This window comes from Copadichromis virginalis, linkage group LG15 (genome assembly GCF_057382275.1).
Source record: "Copadichromis virginalis isolate Kocher_CV1m ecotype Utaka linkage group LG15, C_Virginalis_male_GT1.1, whole genome shotgun sequence".
NCBI classification, from domain to species: Eukaryota; Metazoa; Chordata; class Actinopteri; order Cichliformes; family Cichlidae; genus Copadichromis; species Copadichromis virginalis.
This window is the reverse complement of record NC_140632.1, coordinates 42,284,239-42,306,788: the sequence shown is the minus strand read 5'-3', so window position 1 is coordinate 42,306,788 and position 22,550 is coordinate 42,284,239. Positions and strand designations below refer to the sequence as shown.

Sequence of the window (22,550 nt, the reverse complement as noted above, 5' to 3'; positions counted from 1 at the left end):
CACTACATTACCCACAATCCCTCTGTCACTCAGGTTTTATTTCCAACACAAAGCATCATTAATCTGTTATTGATGATTGTTAATCATGTATCAGTACACTGATTGATTGACAAGTAATCAGTAAACATGTTGATTAGTTCATCATGTTGATCTGTGCTGTGATTGGCTGTTAGAGGTCACTGATGGATCAGGTCTTCTCCTGAAGTTCATCCGGAGAAAGCGTATGAAGGTCGACCTTTGACCCCGAGTCCTGTGACCTGTGCATGCGCGCGCACACACACACACACACACACACACACACACACACACACACACACACACGAGTCAGGGCAGTAGTGATGGGAATTCCGGCTCTTTTTGGAGAACCGGCTCTTTCGGCTCGGCTCACTAAAAACAGCCGGCTCTCTCGGCTCCCAACCAGCTCTTCAGGTTGTTTTGTTGCTTTAATTAGTGTGTGAATGTGTGTGTGAATGGGTGAATGACTGAATGTAGTGTGAAGCGCTTTGGGGTCCTTAGGGACTAGAAAAGCGCTATACAAATGCAGGCCATTTACCATTTTAATTAATTTATTATCAACAACAATATAAAATTATGCACAAAAGAAATTACTAATGTAAAAAAAAAAGTGGATTTATTTATATGTTTACATATAAATATATGCGGTGGCCCCTAGAGACATAACCCCTAACCCTAACCACTAACCCTCTGCAAAGCCAGAACATCTTACTATTCGTCACTGATTGAAGAAAATAAGAACCCCAGGTTTCTCTTCAGCTCTGTAGCCAGGCTGACAAACAGTCAGAGCACTGTTGAGCCAACTATTAGTATACGTAGCATGCATTTTCACTGCTATGCAGATGACACCCAGCTCTATCTGTCCATGAAGCCAGATAACACACACCAATGAGTTAAACCGCAGGAATGGCTCTTGGCTCTTTCAAAGGAAGAGTACCCAGCCACTGGTACAGATATGTGGACGACACCTGGGTCAAAATCAAGACACAAGAAGTGGAATCCTTCACTGCGCACATTAACGCTGTGGATAAGAACATCAAGTTCACCAGGGAAGACACAAAGGACGACTGTTTGCCTTTCCTGGACTGCGCTGTGCACATTGAAGAGAACGGCAAACTCAACATCGAAGTTTACCGGAAGCCCACACACACGGACCAGTACCTCCTCTTTGACTCCCATCACCCTTTGGAACACAAACTTGGAGTAATCAGGACCCTACACCACCGGGCAGAATATGTTCCCTCTAAGCCTGAAGGGAAAAAGAAGGAACACACACATGTAAAGGAAGCACTCAAAACGTGCGGCTATCCTAAATGGGCGTTCTTAAAGTCAGCAAAGAGGCACAGAAAAGAAGATCAGACACCAGCGAGGGAGGACAGACGCAACAACATTGTCATCCCCTATGTAGCCGGCGTATCAGAGAAACTCAGGAGAGTTTTCTCCAAGCATGACATCCCAGTGTATTTCAGACCCAGCAACACGCTCAGACAGAAACTGGTTCACCCGAAAGACAAAACGCCAAAACACAAACTTAACAATGTGGTGTATGCTGTACAGTGCAGCGAGGAATGCTCAGACCTCTACATTGGAGAGACCAAACAGCCACTTCACAAGCGCATGGCACAACACAGAAGAGCCACCTCCACAGGACAAGACTCAGCAGTCCATCTGCATCTTAAGGATAAAGGTCACTCTTTGAGGATGCCAATGTTCACACTTTGGACAGAGAGGACAGATGGTTTGAAAGAGGAGTGAAAGAAGCATCTATGTCCACTGTGAGCGACCATCTTTGAACAGAGGCGGGGGTTTACGACACCAACTCTCTGCCATCTATAATCCAGTTTTGAGATCCCTTCCCAGACGCCTTAACGCCCACTCACATCCTGGGCCATCTGACCTCAGGAATTCGCATGATAAGGTGGGGCCAGGTTTCACAATGAACACACCCGAAACTCTGGCTGATTGGGACCCACGCCCAGTTTCCCACCTTGGCTCAGGCGATTAGAGGATCATCAGGGGGTCCTTTTGTCCCTCTGTGGGGGGTCACTCCCACTAGGTTTATATCTGGGACTCTCCACCATTTGACCTTAGAACTGAAGAAGCTTCTCGGATGAGAGGTGAAACGTCTTCAAGCAACTTAAAGAAGTCCAGACGCTTTTCTTTGCAAGCTCCTTTGACTACGATGACCTGGATGACTGAGAACCTTCACAGACATTTCTCCCCTGCTCTTCTCCCTGTATACTAACTGCTGCACCTCCACCCACCAGTCTGTCAAGATAATCAAGTTTGCAGATGACACCACCGTTATTGGACTCATCTCGGACGGGGATGAGTCTGCCTACAGGAGGGAGGTTGAGCGTCTGGTGTCCTGGTGCAGCCACAACAACCTGGTGCTGAATGCCCAGAAGACAGTGGAGATTATTGTGGACTTCAGGAAGCACACAGCTCCACTCCCCCCCATCATCCTGACTGACACCCCCATCACCTCTGTGGACTCATTCCGCTTCCTGGGTACCACCATCACCCAGGACCTGAAGTGGGAGCCCACCATCACCTCCGTCATTAAGAAAGCCCAGCAGAGGATGTACTTCCTGAGGCAGCTGAAGAAATTCAACCTGCCAACACGGACGATGATGCAATTCTACACTGCAATCATCGAGTCCATCCTCACCTCCTCCATCACCGTGTGGTACGCTGGAGCCACTATCAGGGACAAACAGAGACTGCAGCGTGTTGTGCGCTCTGCTGAGAAGGTGATTGGCTGCAGACTCCTATCTCTGCAGGACCTGTACACCTCCAGGACACTGGGGCGTGCAGCTCGGATCTCAGCTGACCCTTCTCACCCTGGACACAGTCTGTTTGACCTGCTCCCCTCAGGCAGGAGGCTCCGGTCCATTCGCACCAGAACCTCTCGCCATAAGAACAGTTTCTTCCCCTCTGCTGTTGAACACATGAACAATAACCGTATAACTGTTCCCACCACTAACACATGACCCTACGCTGTGTTCACTGCATCATTCCATGTTTGGCACTGATCACCACCTGCACTCATGTATATATCATGTATATATCTATCCACTTAGCACTTTTAATTCTTATTCTCATTTTTATTTTCATGTCTATTTAAGCTTAATTTATAACAGTATGTTTGCACTGAAGCACCGCAGCAATTTCCTAATGTTGTAAACCCGCTCAACATTTGGCAATAAAACCCTTTCTGATTCTGATTTTTGACCAGGACAAGTCCTTCAATGCACATATTAAACAAATATGTAAGACTGAGTTCTTCCATTTGTGCAACATCTCTAAAGTTAGAAATATCCTGTCTCAGAGTGACGCTGAAAAACTAGTTCATGCATTTATTACTTCCAGGCTGGACGACTGTAATTCATTATTATCAGGAAGTCCTAAAAACTCCCTGAAAAGCCTTCAGCTGATCCAAAATGCTGTAGCAAGAGTCCTGACAGGGACTAGAAAGAGAGAGCAGATTTCTCCTGTTTTGGCTTCCCTTCATTGGCTTCCTGTTAAATCCAGAATTGAATTCAAAAATCCTGCTCCTCACATACAAGGTCTTAAATAATCAGGCCCCATCTTATCTTAATGACCTTGTAGTACCATATCACCCTATTAGAGCACTTCGCTCTCGCTCTGCAGGCCTACTTGTTGTTCCTAGAGTATTTAAAAGTAGAATGGGAGGCAGAGCCTTCAGTTTTCAGGCCCCTCTTCTGTGGAACCAGCTTCCAGTTTGGATTCAGGAGACAGACACTATCTCTACTTTCAAGATTAGGCTTCAAACTTTCCTTTTTGCTAAAGCATATAGTTAGGGCTGGACCAGGTGACCCTGAATCCTCCCTTAGTTATGCTGCAATAGACGTAGGCTGCCGGGGGATTCCCATGATGCATTGAGTTTTTCCTTTCCCTATGTATTAACAGACCTCTCTGCATTGAATCGTACTTGTTATTAATCTCTGTCTCTCTTCCACAGCATGTCTTTATCCTGTCTTCCTTCTCTCACCCCAACCAGTCGCAGCAGATGGCCCCGCCCCTCCCTGAGCCTGGTTCTGCTGGAGGTTTCTTCCTGTTAAAAGGGAGTTTTTCCTTCCCACTGTCGCCAAAGTGTTTGCTTGTAGGGGGTTGTCTGATTGTTGGGATATCTCTGTATTATTGCAGGGTCTTTACCTTACAATATTACACATGACCCAAGAAGTCTGAGCTCCAGTTTGGGTCAGTGACATAAAAGTTGAGTACGTCCATCTACTGTAAACAGTCTGAGAGCTCTTTGTGTTTCATCATCTTCTCACAGTCAAGTGTCAAAAGTTTATTAAAAGGGAACACATGAGCTGCCAACTCACCCTGAAGGTGCTTCCAGCCAGGGGCTGCTGTTTGCTCTCAGACTGGTTGAGGCCAAGACTGGCCGAGGTCACGTAGAGCTCAGAGTAGTCTGGACCTCCGAAACAACACGAGGTGGTCTTCGTCACCGGCAGAGAGATCATCTTCAGCCGCACACCTGTGAGTGTATGACAGGTACATCATCATCATCACCACCACTTTAAAATGACCGCACTTACAGAAACACCCAGAATCGGCAGAAACCAGAACTAATCATCAGAACCAGAACTAACCAGTAGCAGGGTCGATGTTGATGACCCGCCCTCCGTCGTAACAGGCCACCCACAGACGACCTTCAGCATCAAGAGTCATCCCATCGGGAATCCCTTCCCCCTCCTGAATGTGGCATACCACACGGCGATTACCTAGGAAACACGGCTATAAATACAGATGTACTACACCATAAGCACACACAATGTGCAGCATAAGTACACAGGTACCAATGTGTCCAGTGCTGGGGTCGTGGTCAAAGGCGTCGACAGTCAGAGCCAAACTGTCGATGTAGAAAAACGTCTTCTGATCCTCAGACCAGTCCATCCCATTAGAGATGTCCACCTGAGAGGCAGACAGGTGAGCCAGACAGGTACGGGTGAGGCAGACAGGTGAGACAGACGGGTGAGACAGACAGGTACAGTGAGACTGTACATTTATTTTACATGGTCAGGTATCAACGGCTCATTGACTGTCTTGTTTAATGAGCTGCCAACCTGGCTGATGTCATTAATACAGCCTAGGGCTGTGCGATATGACCAAAATCTCATATCCCGATATAAGACATTTATCGTCCTGACAACGATATAAATCACAAAAATGTAATATTTTCTGTAAATTCTGTGAATCTCGGGCAGCTCGACTTGTGTGAAGTTTTTCCAGCTGGGCGTCCTTTACCTGGATTCGAGTGCTTTTACTGATGCATGAAACTATACATTTTTAGACATTAGTTGTAACGGCGGTGTGAATGCGAGTGTGAATGGTTGTCTGTCCCTGTGTGTTGGCCCTGCGACAGACTGGCGACCTGTCCAGGGTGTACCCCGCCTTTCGCCCTATGACAGCTGGGATAGGCACCAGCGCACCCCGCGACCCTGAAAAGGATAAGCGGAAGCGAATGGATGGATGGATGGATGGATAGTTGTAACGGCCACCATTTTCTTTCAAAGTTTGAGTCTAAGGTTTATTTTTTAGCACCTGACGGCTCTTTTTTTTTCTTCTCATCCGTAAACTCTCTGCATCTTTCACGTGATTCAGTTTATTTTGAAAAGTCTCAACAGGATCTTGAGCTTTATTGTGAAAGGTTTACGTGGAAAACAAACAAGCTGGCAGCGGAGCCACGCGATGGTTTTACCGTCGTTGTTGCTAACGACAACACGTAAAAACAGGCGCTTGTCCGTCCGTAGTGTGGTTATATTAAATATAAGAGAAAGAGAGAACTTTAAGAAATTAATAATAACTACAGTGACCATCAAAACCATGAATAAATATTGCCGTAAACAGTTTATTTTATGACACCACGAAACAAACAATAGCGTAATATGAAATGATAGATGTCTTTATATCGTCATCCGATATATATCGTTATATCGAACAGCCCTAATACAGCCACTTGATTAAGAACACCAACAGGATTATCTTAGTCAGTATCACAGGCAGGTTAAGTTACCTGGCTCAGGTGTTTGGTCACAGTGAGGTCAGGGGCTACAGAGAACAGAGCTCCTTGTTTCCTTTCCCCGGACGGGTAATCTTTTAACATCGTACCTAAAACACATCCCACTGTTACCATAGCAACAGAGAGACAGGCAGGTAAGACCGTAACCAGGTGTGCAGACTGACCCGTTAGCAGTCGTCCACTCGGATCAGCCTTCCCATCATTCAGGCGGTTGTTCGGTTTGTCTTCATCGACCTCCACCAGTGATGTCACCTTGTGCGTCTGCCAATCAACAGCCACAATGTTGCGACCTACACCTGCAACGTACCCGCCCGACCTACGAGGAACCGCGAAGCCCACTGTGTCAGCTGAGGGGAGAAGGACAGGTGAGACATGGTCAACATTCAGGTAAGCGTCAGACAGGTGAAAATGCTGATTGGCCCACCTGTCTCCACAGACTGGATGCGATTGGTCGCAGGACTCCATCGGTGGATTTTCTGCCCTATGATGTCAACAAACAGCAGGGTCTGCTCTGACTCCTCCCACACCGGCCCTTCACCAATCAGAGCGCTTGATTTCACTATGGGGTGCACCTTCACTGACGACATCTTTGGGACCAATCACAGAGCAGGACACTGTAGCCATGGAAACAGCAGGTCAGTTGTTTTAAATCAAATTATGTACTGAACTCACCTGTACTACATGTACCTGTACTGTGTTAGTGAATCACCAATCAGCTGCTAGGAGAATCAACTAATCGCCTTATGAATGAGCAGCTGAGCAGGTGTCTTGTTGATTGGTGAAACAGGTCTGATGGGACATTCCCTGTACTGCTCAGAGGAACGTGGGCGAAGTATAACGGTCACCTGGACAACAGCGTGACGCTGACACGACCTTCGTGACCTCCACTCATAACAACAGGAAGTTCTCCTGACGGCGAGTCGGGCTAGACCCTGATCCCAGAATAAAAACTTTCTGATGTCATTAACACACCTGGTGATGTCATAAACATGAGGGCAACAGGCGAAACACAAACATTGACCTTATGAGTTGTACAGTCCAGATTGACACTGTGGAAATGGAAATGTGCCCACAGGACAGCCGTTACCCCGACAATGACCCCGACCATGAGCTCTGTGCTGGGAGGTACTGCGGTCTTACATAAAGTAGTACTACTCATGTTCAGAAAGGAGTACTGCATCACGCAGTCTTATGTAACATGCAGCCTACATGACATGCAGTTTTTTTTATATTGATCTGTTGATTGATTATTAACTAACTGGTGAGTTAAACATTAAACTGAGTGAGTCAGCTTTCTTTCATCTCTCAGACACTTTAAAGAGCTGCTGGTTCCCTGGTCACTCCACTTTATTGGTATTTATATTAAGAGAAAAAAAAGTGCAATACTGTATTAAATGCAAAAATTTATTGTACTGTTCAGTCTGTACTGCTGCTCATTCCTGCCACTGTGCAATATCCCATTTGCCCCCCCCCCCCCTCACATTCCTATATAAGATTTTCTTTATTCAATCACTAGTGTACATATATTTATATATACATATATATATTTAGTCTGTTAACTGTTAATCTTTTTTCTTTTACTATATTTTATTAACATTTTGCTCTTTACTATTTTTTCCACTGTACCATTCTGCTGAGTGACTGTCTTCTGCTCATCAAATACATTTCATTGCAATGTTGACCCTGTGCTAACTTGCATATGACAAATAAAACTGAAAACTGCTGTCTTTATTACCCCACAACAAATCAGCAGGAGTCTGATGAGCCTGATAGCATTCTGGTCGTCACTTTGATGTCCCATAAAACCTCACAGGTTCAGGCATAACAACAGACGCTCACAGAGACAGGTGAAGGTGCAGGAGGACAGCAGGGACATGCCCCAAACTAGGACAGCCCACTGTGACCTCAACACTTTTCATCTGTTCTGTGGTGTCCCAGCAGGAGTGTGCCGTGACGGCTGCGCCTCCACACATGAGGGGAACCTCCTCAAGTTTCATGGCTCCGTGTCCTCCTCATCATGCTCCAGGTGCACAGACTGCTCTGGATCCGATCATTAAACATCTGCCACGGCAGTGACACGTGCGTGAGGATCGCACAGTTCAGCGGAGGGAGGACACAGTCTTTAACTTCGACCATCCAGCAACCACGCGCAGAATAAAAAAAGTTTAAAGACTGCAGAGTCCTGCAGGACCAACACGCTGCTTCCGCCTTGTGTGTCTTTGTACGTGTCGGCCTCACCTGTCTCATCAACTACAGGTGAACTACGTGAATTTGACGTCGCTCGTCCCCGCACCAGGGGTGGATCTAGAAGGGTGGCATGGGGTGGCAAGTGCCACCCTAAAATGATCCCCTGCCACCCCAGTTTTGGATATGACAGTGTTGTTTACTAAAATAAGATAGCATTAACAGTTTGAGCGTAGTTACAGTCAACAGTGACTATAAATGCTAAAACTGAATATAAACCCCCCTCACCAGTAACAAATGGTTCAGCCCATAGCAGGACCGGCTTTTTTCTTGTTTTCAGTAGCAAGCGATGCTTATGATTGTGCCAGAGCACATTCTGAACAACACCATGGGAATTTCGCTTTTTACACAGGTGGGTGGATGTTACACTGTGGAAATGGAAGGTGAGTGTTGTTAACCCTCTGTGGTCCACGGACACGCTGCACCTCCAAATCACATGACTGATGTAAGCTGACACAGCAACAAGCTACAGCCGCTGAGTCTCTGTTTCAGCCACATTGAAAATTCGGACTTCAAAGTTTTTAAATTTTAATTACAGGCCAGTAAATCCAGAGTTATGATAATATATATAAGCCACGCTTTTTTCTAAATACTGTCGTCACGTTTTTGTGTGTGTGTGTTTTAAGCGTTTTGTAAGGACAGCACGAAAACAGTAAAGAAAGGAAGAAAAGCCACCTCTCTCCTATCGGTGGAAAAAGTACCATGTCGGCCAATTTAAAAAAAGTCAACATGTGTGATTTGGTGTTTTAGGAAGAGGGAAAAGTTTTAGGAGTGACGGTAACGGCAGCGAGACAGAGCGAGAGAGAGAGTTTTTAGATGTGGCAGATCTGTGACGTTTAGTGTGGAGTGTTTAGTTATTGTGTTGTGTAGTCGTTGTTTTGTTTTGTGTGTCAGTGAGGGCACTAATGAATGTCACAAAGGCACATTTGCAATGTAAACACTGTCACGATCCAAGATGGCGCCGCGTATGGATGCCCTGGTGCTTCAGTGCGTTACTTCTGTCTTGTTTTTGTGCATAACTTCTGTGTCTGGGCACTCCTCTGGATATTCTTACACCAGAGAAGAGCTTCTTAACCACAGGACTACAACACCTGTGGATTTACTTCCAATATTTGTCGCATCCGCGGCAGATTTACTGCAGACTCTGATCAGGAAAGTGAGACGCCGAAAGAGAGGTAAGCGAGCCGGCGCACTCGTGCGTCTGAGGAGACGTGGACTGCGAACTGCTCTTCCTGGGATCTTCCTTTCCAATGTACGATCACTTAGGAATAAGACAGACGAACTGGCCCTGATGAGAAGCATGAACAGAGACTTTGCCTCCTCCTGTGTGTTATGTTTTACGGAGACGTGGCTCTGTGAGGACATCCCGGACAGCGCGCTCAAGCTGGAGGGCTTTCATCTGCTGCGCGCTGACCGGCAGGCCTCTCTCTCTGGTAAGACCAAAGGTGGAGGTGTCTGCTTCTACATTAATAGTGGCTGGTGCACAGATGAAACAGTGATTGCTCAGCACTGCTCTTCCTCTCTGGAATACCTTTTCATTCACTGCAAACCGTTTTATTCTCCGCGGGAGTTTGCTTCATTCATCCTGGCTGCTGTTTACATCCCGCCAGATGCGGATGCGCAGGCAGCTCAGTGCGCACTCGCGGAGCAGATACTGCACATGGAGCGGACATTCCCGGACTCTCTCATCATTGCTCTTGGGGACTTTAACAAAGCCAATCTGAGCCATGAGCTTCCCAAATACAAGCAGTATATTAAATGCCCGACCAGAGAGGAGAGGACATTAGACCACTGTAACAGCACGATCAGCGGGGCCTATCGTGCGGTGCCCCGCGCTTCACTCGGACTTTCTGACCACGTCATGATCCACCTAATCCCCGCGTACAGACAGAGGCTGAAGCTCTCCAAACCTGTCGTGAGGACCAAAAAACTGTGGAGCAACGAGGCTGTGGAGGAGCTTCACACATGTTTGGAGTCTACAGACTGGGACACAATGAAGGCTGCTTCTAACAGCTTGGACGAGTTTACGGACACTGTCACCTCCTATATCCACTTCTGTGAGGACAGCATTGTGCCATCACGCACCAGGGTGAGTTATAACAATGACAAACCCTGGTTTACTCCTAAACTCAAAAAGCTGTGGCTGGAAAAGAGAAAGGCGTTCAGAAGCGGAGACAGGGACTGCTACAGAGAGGCCAAGTACAGGTTCACTAAAGAAGTGGACATTGCTAAACATCAGCACTCTGAGAAGATGCAGCAGCAGATCTCAGAGAATGACTCGGCCTCTGTGTGGAAAGGTTTTAGGAATATCACCAACTACAAGCCTAAAACCCCCCACTCCACTGACGACTTGCTCTTGGCCAACACCCTTAACGACTTTTACTGCCGTTTTGACGAGCCATCAGGCAGCCTTCACACCTCCAACGGCCCCAACAATAGAGACACTTTGGACACTCATTCCCCCACCTCTCCCCCCTCCATAGAGCCATCACCACCTTCAAACTGTTCACCTACAACACCCCCCTCCTCACCCCACACAAAAGAGGATTTCACACCACCTCCTCCCACCACAACTCTTCATATTCATGAAGCAGATGTGAGGAAGCAGTTTAAGAGTCTGAATGCTCGAAAAGCTCCCGGCCCAGACGGTGTGTCTCCTGCCACCCTCAGACACTGTGCAAACGAGCTGGCCCCAGTGTTTTCTGGCATTTTCAACTCCTCACTGCAGGCACGCCATGTGCCTGCCTGCTTCAAGTCCTCCACCATAATCCCTGTCCCCAAGAAACCTAGGATCACTGGACTAAATGACTACAGACCCGTGGCTCTGACATCTGTGGTCATGAAGTCATTTGAGCGCCTAGCTCTCTCCCATCTCAAGACCCTCACGGCCCCCCTCCTGGACCCCCTGCAGTTTGCATACAGAGCCAACAGGTCTGTAGATGACGCCATCAACATGGCCCTACACTTCATCCTGCAGCATCTGGACTCCCCAGGAACCTACGCCAGGATCCTGTTTGTGGACTTCAGCTCTGCCTTCAACACCATCCTTCCAGACCATCTCCGAGGCAAGCTTTCCCAGATGAATGTGCCTGATCCCATCTGCCGGTGGATCACTGACTTCCTGACGGACAGGAAGCAGCACGTGAGGCTGGGGAAGAATGTCTCGGACTCCCGGACCATCAGCACCGGCTCCCCTCAGGGCTGTGTTCTTTCTCCTCTGCTCTTCTCCCTGTACACCAACTGCTGCACCTCCACCCACCAGTCTGTCAAGCTAATCAAGTTTGCAGATGACACCACCGTTATCGGACTCATCTCGGACGGGGATGAGTCTGCCTACAGGAGGGAGGTTGAACGTCTGGTGTCCTGGTGCAGCCACAACAACCTGGTGCTGAATGCCCAGAAGACAGTGGAGATTATTGTGGACTTCAGGAAGCACACAGCTCCACTCCCCCCCATCATCCTGACTGACACCCCCATCACCTCTGTGGACTCGTTCCGCTTCCTGGGTACCACCATCACCCAGGACCTGAAGTGGGAGCCCACCATCACCTCCGTCATCAAGAAAGCCCAGCAGAGGATGTACTTCCTGAGGCAGCTGAAGAAATTCAACCTGCCAACACGGACGATGATGCAATTCTACACTGCAATCATCGAGTCCATCCTCACCTCCTCCATCACCGTGTGGTACGCTGGAGCCACTATCAGGGACAAACAGAGACTGCAGCGTGTTGTGCGCTCTGCTGAGAAGGTGATTGGCTGCAGACTCCCATCTCTGCAGGACCTGTACACCTCCAGGACACTGGGGCGTGCAGCTCGGATCTCAGCTGACCCTTCTCACCCTGGTCACAGTCTGTTTGACCTGCTCCCCTCAGGCAGGAGGCTCCGGTCCATTCGCACCAGAACCTCTCGCCATAAGAACAGTTTCTTCCCCTCTGCTGTCAGACACATGAACAATAACCGTATGACTGTACCCGCCACTAACACATGACCCTACGCTGTGTCACTGCATCATTCCATGTTTGGCACTGATCACCACCTGCACTCATGTATATATCATGTATATATCTATCCACTTAGCACTTTTAATTCTTATTCTTATTTTTATATTTTTATGACAGTATGTTTGCACTGAAGCACCGCAGCAATTTCCTAATGTTGTAAACCTGCTCAACATTTGGCAATAAAACCCTTTCTGATTCTGATTCTGACTAAGTAGAAAACCAGCGGAGTGATACACCTGCTGTTGTCAGGCCTGCAGGTTTCTCCCTGTGCTGTTCTCCTGTTTTTACTGACACACATCATTTGTGGGGCATCTTATTGCAACACCTGATTGTTCTCTCATTTTAGTTTTAGTAAGATTTTTAAATGGTTATACAAAATGAAAAAAACGGCAGGTGTATTGGCTGCATTTTTAGATAAATAGTTGTTTATGTTTACAAAATGTACAATTTATATTTGCATTTCAAGTTATAAAAATTTACTCAACATGTCTGTGGGTTTTTTTACAGTAAAAAAAAATACTACTAGGATCTTAAGTTCTTTGTGTGATTTCAGATCAGTAATACTAATGCAGTATGTCAGTGAAAAAAACAACTAAATTCAGTTGAGCTGAAAAGATACCAAACAAGGCAAGGGGAAAAAAATACAAACATAAACTCAAAAGGAGTCAAAATCACCGGTTGTATTTCAGACCTCAGTGAGTTAATCCAACAAATCATGAAAAATTAGGTTTACATGTTTGTTCATGACGGTGCAGATTTCTGACATTTTGTGTAATTTAAGCTGTAACAATGTGACTGTTTTCTAACAAAAAACAGTGAAACTCAAGTTAGACCTGTGTTTGTAAATAGACCGCCTCATGTTGTGTAGCTTTCAGGATTTTATACTTATTGGGCTACATACTTATTTATTATACAGGCTATACAGTACATATAATCAAAACTAACCATATGTAACCACCTGCATATGTGTTTGAAAAAAAAAAAAAGGCTTTGATTTTGCCACCCCATTTGATTTCTTTGCCACCCTCATGCCACCCTAAGAAAATTTCTCTAGATCCGCCCCTGCCCCGCACGGCTCGTGCACGTCTTCATTGAGGTGAACGACCGTGTTACAGTGAGGAGCTGAGCCCTGGCAAGCCAAAATTCAGATTCTCACGGAGTCCCGTGAAGTTTGGAGCAAACACTAATGCCGAATTAAAAACAGATTCGCTTTCATCCGGAAACACCAAACTTTTACCTCGCGAGCCTCCGGAAAAGCATGCGACACTAAAAATCAGCACATTTTTAGACGGAGTTTGGTTCGGTGTAAAGAAGTTAAGTTTGTAGCTTTCTGGAGCGCTACCATGTACTCAGTACACATAAACACAACTGAACCGGCACCCACTTACCTGCTGCAGTACCAGACGCAGTACTCTGAAGTGCTCTCTGTGTGTGCACACTGACCCAGTCTCGCAGCTCCGCCCCTCCCAGCGGAGCACCCCTGTCGCTACCCGATCTTTTTTTTAAAAACTTTATTGAGAAACAGTATACAGAACATGTATACAACCAGAACAAAATTAACATATGCCAGGGGGTGTAATACAAAGAATTACAAACATTCAAATAATTTGTAATTACTACAAATAGTAATAGTTTTCATAGCCTTTTTGTTAAGTGATCCATGAATCAATTTTATGTAACATAAAACATCATTATAGTAATGTTTAAAACTAGCCTTTTGGTTACTGTATTTGCATTTGTGAAAATAAAATTTAGCTAAGATAACTAACAAGTTTATTATAAAGTAAACATCATCTTTTTTTTTTGCCTTCAAAAGAAACAATATACAACATTTTCCCGTTTCACAGTAAAGTCTTTATAGAGATGTCCAGCAATGAATCTACTGAAGTCTTTCCAAAATGTTCTAGTGCATGAACAGATCCAGAAGAGGTGCTGCACAGTCTCAGGATGGCTTCCACAAAATCCACAGCTCACATTTATGTCCCTTTTGAAGTTTGTCATATAATGATTAGCAGGATAAAACTTATGCAGTATTTTAAAGGAAACTTCTTTTACTTTATTCGTTACCAGATACTTGTTAGGAATTGTCCATAGTCTTTTCCAGTTAATGTCACTGACAAAGGAGAACAGTTAGAGATTCTGTCTGGAACAAAGCACGGATATTCTTATTGGCGCCGCCATTGCGTGCAATAGGTCGGCAGCCTTAACATGAAATTTCCCACTCGTGGGACTAATCTTATTTTATTACCTTTACTATGGTTTTTTTAAACAGATTCTTCCTATGGGTGTATCCACAGGGTTGGGGAGAGAAACAGATGATATACAAGGTTGAATACCTTTAAAAAGCATTATAATACCCGTAGGTATTGCATCAAATAATATGGCATATTCTTTGGGTGTGGCTGAAAATTTATAAGTGTTTAAGAATTCTGAATAAGACATAAGCTGCCCATTAGGATTAAACAGCTGATTTACTAAAACAATCTGTTTCTCAACCCACCTAGAAAAAAATTAATGATTTATTTTTATGCACTATGTTCCTATTATTCCAAATTAAATACGTATGGGGTGTAAAGTTGTGTTTATATATAAGGGACCAAGCTAATAGAACTTGTTTGTGAAACATCGAAAGGTTTTCTGGAAGCTTATCTATATTATAAAACTTAGACCACCAAACTTAGAGAAAATGTAGTGAGGAATAAAATTCCAAATGGATACCGGATTTTTAAGAAAATGTTTAACCCAATTAATCTTAAATGTATTGTTTAGAGTAGTAAAATCCAAAATATTGAGACCACCGTGTTCATAGTCATTCATCAATACACTTTTTCTGATGTAATGTGTCCCATTTTTCCAGAGGAAGTTGAAGAGCATTCGGTCCTTACAAGTTTTGCCGTCCACATGCAGAGAAATTGCTGCACAAGTCAGTCGAGACAGACCTTCTGCTTTTCAGATACCCTTCCTCTTAAACTTAAATGTCTCTGCAACCACTGATTTAATTTGGTTTGAGATTTTTTAATAATTGGGGGAAAATTTTGTGAAATTCTGTCTTTTTGATCTTTGCAGATAATCAGACCTAAATATGTTGCTTCATTTTTAACTGTTATATTACAAAGACTCTGAACATTAGACTCTTTGACAGGTAATAATTGACATTTAAGTTTAACATCAATCCAGACCCTTTTGAGAAATCCTCTATTACATGTAAAGCAATTGGCACTTGGCTGGCATATTTAAGAAAAATTGTGGTATCATCTGCCAATTGACTGATGACAATCTCTCTGTCTGCTATATTTATACCTTTCACAGTGCTATTCGAAATATGAGAGGCAAGAATTTGGGTGCAAAGAAAAAAAATATAAGGGCTAATCGGGCATCCCTGGCGTACCCCTTGATTAAGACTAAAACGAGAAGTGGTGCCCTTTTTCATTCTAATAGAACTATTTGCATTGGAATACAGAGTTTTGATAGCTTTGCAGAAGATATCACCAAAACCAAATTTCTGAAGTGTAAGAAATACAAATTCATGCTCAGTTGAGTCAAAGGCTTTATAGAAGTCTAGGATTAGGATAAATGAGTCATCAGATATTAATGCTGAGTAGTCCAGAATATCCAAGACGAGTCTATTGGAGATGTGCCTGTTTGTCATAAATCCAGACTGTGTCTCATCTACAATATCATCCAAAATATATTTAATTCTTCTAGCCAGCAATAGAGCTAATATTTTATAATCATTATTTAGTAGCGTTTTACGATAGTTACAGGTCAGAGTATCTGTTAAGATGTTAATAATAATAAGTATCTCTTAAAATGTTTGCAATAATCAAGCATTTCAATATAATGTAGACAAAAACGAAAAATAAAAAGATAGTTACGGATCAGGACTCCCCGATCCTTACTGCGCATGTGGAGATTTTTTCTTCTTCTGTTTCATTTAACAGCAGTTTACTCCTCAGTGCACGAGGATACCGCCACCTGCTGACCGAGCGAATGAACCGTATTGTAAACTGAAGTAAACCGAATGACAAATGCATGTTTAATTTGATTTAGTGATAGTCAAGTGTGTTTATGCTTGTCTGTGCGAAGATGTCCACTATCACTGCCAATTGTCAGTAAACACTTAATCTGGCTGATGAATCTTCATGTGACATATTGCTATATACTAATTTAAGTTAGTATTATTAAGTCTGTAATTAGGCGCTATTCTTCTTATTTTACGGCGCTGTTGTTAAATCGGGGGAGGCTCTCTGCTGAGGAGAAAAACATGAATATGTTTGTAAACGGATTATCCATTGTTTAAATGTCCCGGGCAGGCAGAGCTGTTGAGAAATGCTAGGAGCTAACTGGGTGCTAACCGTGTCACTCAAATACATTAACTGTCGCAATGTTGGCAAATAGAGGAAGGGACGTAAGATTTGCGCATGTGTGGTACCGATCGGGTTTCCGGTACGGATTGGGTAGTGACACCCACACCCGGAGAAAGTTTAATCCGGTCTTTAAGTGATGACGTGACAAATCCTACTTCCGGGCCAAAGTAGTCTGCGTTTAATATGGCTTTTGTGTTGTTAACATGTTTAATGTTTTGTATCTTCTTCTATTTAATTTCAAAAAGCCCCTAAAAATAATAATAATAATAATGGATTTATTATAGCGCTTTACAATGCCACTATTCATTCACTCTCGCATTCATACACTGGTGGAGGCAAGCTACGGTTGTAGCCACAGCTGCCCTGGGGCAGACTGACAGAAGCGAGGCTGCCATATTGCGCCATCGGCCCCTCTGGCCAACACCAGTAGGCGGTAGGGTAAAGCTAGCCAAACTTCAGTAACCCTACAAACGTCACTGCTGTTTAGTTTTCTGTCTTCATTTACGCTGGAAGTGATAACAGAGCTGTACGTTTTAATTTGTTTCCAAAACCCCGCAGTCAGGACATACTATATTGTATTTAGATAGAAGCTAGCGAGCTAACTTCCTGCTAACTTCTAACTCTGTTAAATGTCATAAATTCCGTTTTCATGGATGCCTGGATGTTAAACTCAATTGTTACACCTGGTAGAGCAGAACGCTGATCATTTTATTAAAGATGAAAGACTTTAGACAGTTTTTCAACTCTCAGTAATGCCATAGTGATCGTTTGATATATGGACCTGCAGCGGAGTTTAGGCCCAGATACGGCTAGTGACGTCAGACTGAATGACCGGACTGTGACTGCCTCCGGCTCACGAGGCAGCAGCGATGACAACGACAACCGTTTACGGGTCGGAGTCGTAGGTGCTGAGGCGGCGTTCAACACTCTGAGCCAGCGCGCGGGCGCGAAGCTCCTCCTTCATGGGGACCAGTGAGTCAAACGCCTCAAAAAGCTGGAGAAACTGCCGGAGCTGCGGCGCCTTCTGAAGGATGGCGTCTATGGCCGCCAACCCAGTGGACACCACTCTGGGGTCCGTGCACCCACAGATGCGCATCATGAGCCGGCTGGTCCGCTGCAGCTCCTCCCCAATCTCGTCCAGACTGTCCGCTGGGTCTGACATGGTCAGATCGTACTGTCACGGCGGGTGCGCGGGTGTGAAGAATGAGGTAGACCCAGATGCAGAGATGGTGGAGACAAAACGTAGTTTCAAAAATAAAGCGAGCCACTGTGGCTGATTGCAGAAGAAAAACATGAAACTAGGGAAACTAAGGGGACTATGAACACTGTGTTAACAGAAGGATGTGACACTCAGTGAAAAAACTATGACAAAACTATAAACACTGAGTAAACTAGGAAACACAGTGAAACAATGAGGTAACCCTATGAAAACTGTGGTGAGGTTAACAGACGATCTGGGAAAAAAAACAAAAAAAACAAAAACAGACAATCTGACACTGAGTCAGCGGAAACACACAGACTAAATACAGGGAGTGCAGAATTATTAGGCAAGTTGTATTTTTGAGGAATAATTTTATTATTGAACAACAACCATGTTCTCAATGAACCCAAAAAACTCATTAATATCAAAGCTGAATGTTTTTGGAAGTAGTTTTTAGTTTGTTTTTAGTTTTAGCTATTTTAGGGGGATATCTGTGTGTGCAGGTGACTATTACTGTGCATAATTATTAGGCAACTTAACAAAAAACAAATATAATTATGTGCACCCCTGGTTATTTAGCTCATCATATTGCAGCCAGAGAAATTATTTTGTCCATGAAACCATAAAGCTGCACTTTCTTTTTGCCTTATAGTCTGATTTGTCATAACTTTTCCGTTTTGTGGTAAGCTTTTCTTTGGCTGTCACTTCTTCACCCTGACCTGTCTTATTTGGCTCAGCAGAACTGAAATATATATCCTGCTGCTTTTACACACGCACTCACATAACGCTCAGCGATTCTCTGCACAATCAACCTCTCACATGTTTAAGCTGCGGGAGATTTCACTTGTCATGTTTGCATAGTAAGCTAACGATTGATAAGACGATGTCAGAGGAATTGGTGCGCAAATTATCGTCACTCACCAATCAGTGCTGTCGCTCTCTATACACAGTTCGCGCGATTGCAAAGTGAAAGCAAAAAACAAGCGCAAATTCAAACGCGATTTCAATATGTCACATATTGTCAGTGGCTCACCGATGCCAATGACATAATTACCCAGCTACATTTACGAAAGAATGCAAAAGCATTGACATATATTTTTCCTTCCTACGATAGCCCGACAAGCAGGGTAGAGATAGATTTTGGTAGCCCGACTGGAAAAATTGCTAGCCCCGGGACGTCGGGCTAGCGATTTTGCGAGCCCTGTATCTGATTGAGGAATCACTCATCTTTGGAAAAGAGAGTTTATTACAGAGAAATGGTTTGTAGCATGCGTGCTTGTTGTTTTTGTCTGCTTCCACGTGTCTTTGCACTAGGATGATGTCGGAGTAAATGTGCAGTCATATTCGTTGTGTTCCCAGTAGTGCTGTCAGCGTTAATCTGAAATGACGTTAACGCCACAACACGGCAAATCTCCGTTGACGAGCTACCGCGCTCAACACAGACAGCATCGTCAGAAGGAAAGTTGATAAAATAAATTAAAAATTTTGTATTGTTCGATACATACTGTATGCGTACCGAACCGAAAGCACTGTATCGAACGGTTCAATATCGATACGAGTATCATTGCACCCCTAGTAACTAGATAAACTGAAATGAAACTAGACTGAAAAGAATAACAAAAACACCAAGAAACTCAGAATACTGGGTCACATGACATTCTCTTTGAACGCCCTTCCAGATCAATGCATTTTTCAGTCAGTTGTTCCACTTTGCTAGAAAGTTGTTTAACTTTTTCTTCTAATTTCACCACGGAGTTGGAAGTGCTTGTAGCCGATTCTGATAAATCCTTCAGCTGGACATTGTCGTTTTCCATCACAGTTCTCAAAGCTGAAATGGCCTCATCATTTTCAGCCCTCAGCGTTGCAATTTCCCCGCGCAGAGTATCACAAATGTCCACTTTCATTTGAGTTATCTTGGCGTCCAAAGTAACAATTGCAGACAGCACTTGTTTATTGCCTTGTGTGTACTCCTCGTGTGCAGAACTAGCGGGCGCGTAAGCTTTAGCGCCGTCATTTTCAGCCGAGGCCTCGCCAAGGTCGGTCGTTTCAGTCGCCACTTGCTTCGGGTTTGTCCTTTTTGGTGGCATTTCGAAAAAGAATGCACTCTTCACAACCACTGTACAGGGAGTGCAGAATTATTAGGCAAATGAGTATTTTGTCCACATCATCCTCTTCATGCATGTTGTCTTACTCCAAGCTGTATAGGCTCGAAAGCCTACTAGCAATTAAGCATATTAGGTGATGTGCAACTCTGTAATGAGAAGGGGTGTGGTCTAATGACATCAACACCCTATATCAGGTGTGCATAATTATTAGGCAATGTCCTTTCCTTTGGCAAAATGGGTCAAAAGAAGGACTTGACAGGCTCAGAAAAGTCAAAAATAGTGAGATATCTTGCAGAGGGATGCAGCAGTCTCAAAATTGCAAAGCTTCTGAAGCGTGATCATCGAACAATCAAGCGTTTCATTCAAAATAGTCAACAGGGTCGGATGAAGCGTGTGGAAAAACCAAGGCGCAAAATAACTGCCCATGAACTGAGAAAAGTCAAGCGTGCAGCTGCCAAGATGCCACTTGCCACCAGTTTGGCCATATTTCAGAGCTGCAACATCACTGGAGTGCCCAAAAGCACAAGGTGTGCAATACTCAGGACAATGCTCCATCACACGCGTCCAAGTACTCCACAGCGTGGCTGCAAGACAGGGTATAAAAGAAGAAAAACTAATGACATGGCCTCCTTGTTCACCTGACCTGAACCCCATTGAGAACATGTGGTCCATCATCAAATGTGAGATTTACAAGGAGGGAAAACAGTACACCTCTCTGAACAGTGTCTGGGAGGCTGTGGTTGCTGCTGCACGCAATGTTGATGGTGAACAGATCAAAACACTGACAGAATCCATGGATGGCAGGCTTTTGAGTGTCCTTGCAAAGAAAGGTGGCTATATTGGTCGCTGATTTGTTTTTGTTTTGGAATGTCAGAAATGTGTATTTGTGAATGTGGAGATGTTATATTGGTGTCACTGGTAAAAATAAATAATTGAAATGGGTATATATTTGTTTTTTGTTAAGTTGCCTAATAATTATGCACAGTAATAGTCACCTGCACACACAGATATCCCCCTAAAATAGCTAAAACTAAAAACAAACTAAAAACTACTTCCAAAAACATTCAGCTTTGATATTAATGAGTTTTTTGGGTTCATTGAGAACATGGTTGTTGTTCAATAATAAAATTATTCCTCAAAAATACAACTTGCCTAATAATTCTGCACTCCCTATATTGCTTTTTAAGAAAAAGATGTGTTACTTTGATGATTATCACAATTTCAACAAGTCAGGTGGAAGAGCCACTGACACACGCGTCTTCACCCTCTCATAGCCTACCCGGAAGTTCAGAGAGGCATTTTTTGAAAAATTTATTGATAGCAATGTTGAATATTATTTCACAGGAAAAAAAAAAACCCCAGCTACATGTAAAATAATCACACCATGACGCCTCTGCATTTCTAAATGGAGGGGCAGTAACTGCGTGTGTATATGCAAGTGTGTAAAACCTGAAGACAGTCAGATTAACAGTATTTCGTCTCTATCTGCCATTCTGCAATTCATCTCATATAAACAATAACATGGCGCACAACGTGACGTGAAAAAAGGCACATACCTTTGACGTTGCATTACGAACTTCCTCTTCCACACGTAAACACAAGAAAGGAGTTTTTAAAAAAATCTTCATTTGGAGGTGATTCGAAACGCAGTTTACGTGTGAACGAAATGCCCAATGCATAGAAACAGCTGCGTTTTCAAAAATACCCGTGTAGGTGTGGACATGGCGTAAGAGAGTTAGTAATGTATTTTATTACTACCTTTAATTTATTGCAGATTACTGTTACTTGTTTAATTGTTTACTAAAGGTTTGAGGTGTGAAATAAACCGCAATGGAGTTTGAAAACAAAATATGGGCGTGTGTGGTTGGAGGATGTGTTTGTGCAGGGGGGGGGACATTTTTCTTGTAAAACAAAGGGGGGCCTAGCAAAAAAAGTTTAGGAACCACTGACTTAAACAATACCATGTGGTTTCCCTATTAGCCTAATTTTAAAATAGTTTTCAGTATAACTAATTGTTATGACAGAGTTTAAAAGAACACTAAGAAAGCTTGCTAAGCCACAGTTACAGTAGTAGAAAAATGAAATCTAATACTGTACATATACACACACACACACACACATGTGCTGTCTTCGTTAATATGACGTTAACGCCGTAACCGCATTAAAGCGGCAAATCTCCATTAGCGAGTTAACGCGGATCACCCCATGCATGGGGCTGCACGGCGCCAACACGACAGAGCCCACTGAATGACCAAGGTGCTGTGAGGTTGGCAGACATTTCTGAAAAGGCTGCGTCCAGACGAACAGAATCAACTCGTTTACAAACTTGTTTTTAAGTCCCTTTTCCCATTGATATATACTCGGGTCGACTGGTTTTCATTACAGTCCAGTATCTCATAATGTATGTAGCATGCGAAACGAACACTACCACAAAAGTGGACGTGGAGGAGACAACATACCTGCAGCTCGGTCTGTGGCTTTTCTTCAGACTCAGGAACACTTGGTACAACACGGCTACCAAGTACTATGATCTAATGGAAAATCCTGAAAACCATGGAGAGTTGA

General features: G+C 44.0%; 1 protein-coding gene across 1 annotated transcript; it reads right to left on the bottom strand.

Annotated features, from left to right (window-relative positions):
• Positions 1 to 21: 21 nt before the first annotated feature.
• rgn (regucalcin) lies at positions 22 to 13,770 on the bottom strand. The gene is made up of 8 exons (XM_085433475.1): positions 13,701 to 13,770; positions 6,492 to 6,681; positions 6,232 to 6,414; positions 6,062 to 6,156; positions 4,845 to 4,959; positions 4,638 to 4,769; positions 4,368 to 4,522; positions 22 to 257 (listed from the first exon to the last, which is right to left on the bottom strand). The coding sequence occupies exons 2-8, from the start codon at positions 6,652 to 6,654 to the stop codon at positions 207 to 209; spliced, it is 894 nt and encodes a 297-aa protein (XP_085289601.1). The 5' UTR covers positions 6,655 to 6,681; positions 13,701 to 13,770; the 3' UTR covers positions 22 to 206.
• Between the last annotated feature and the right edge of the window lie 8,780 nt (positions 13,771 to 22,550).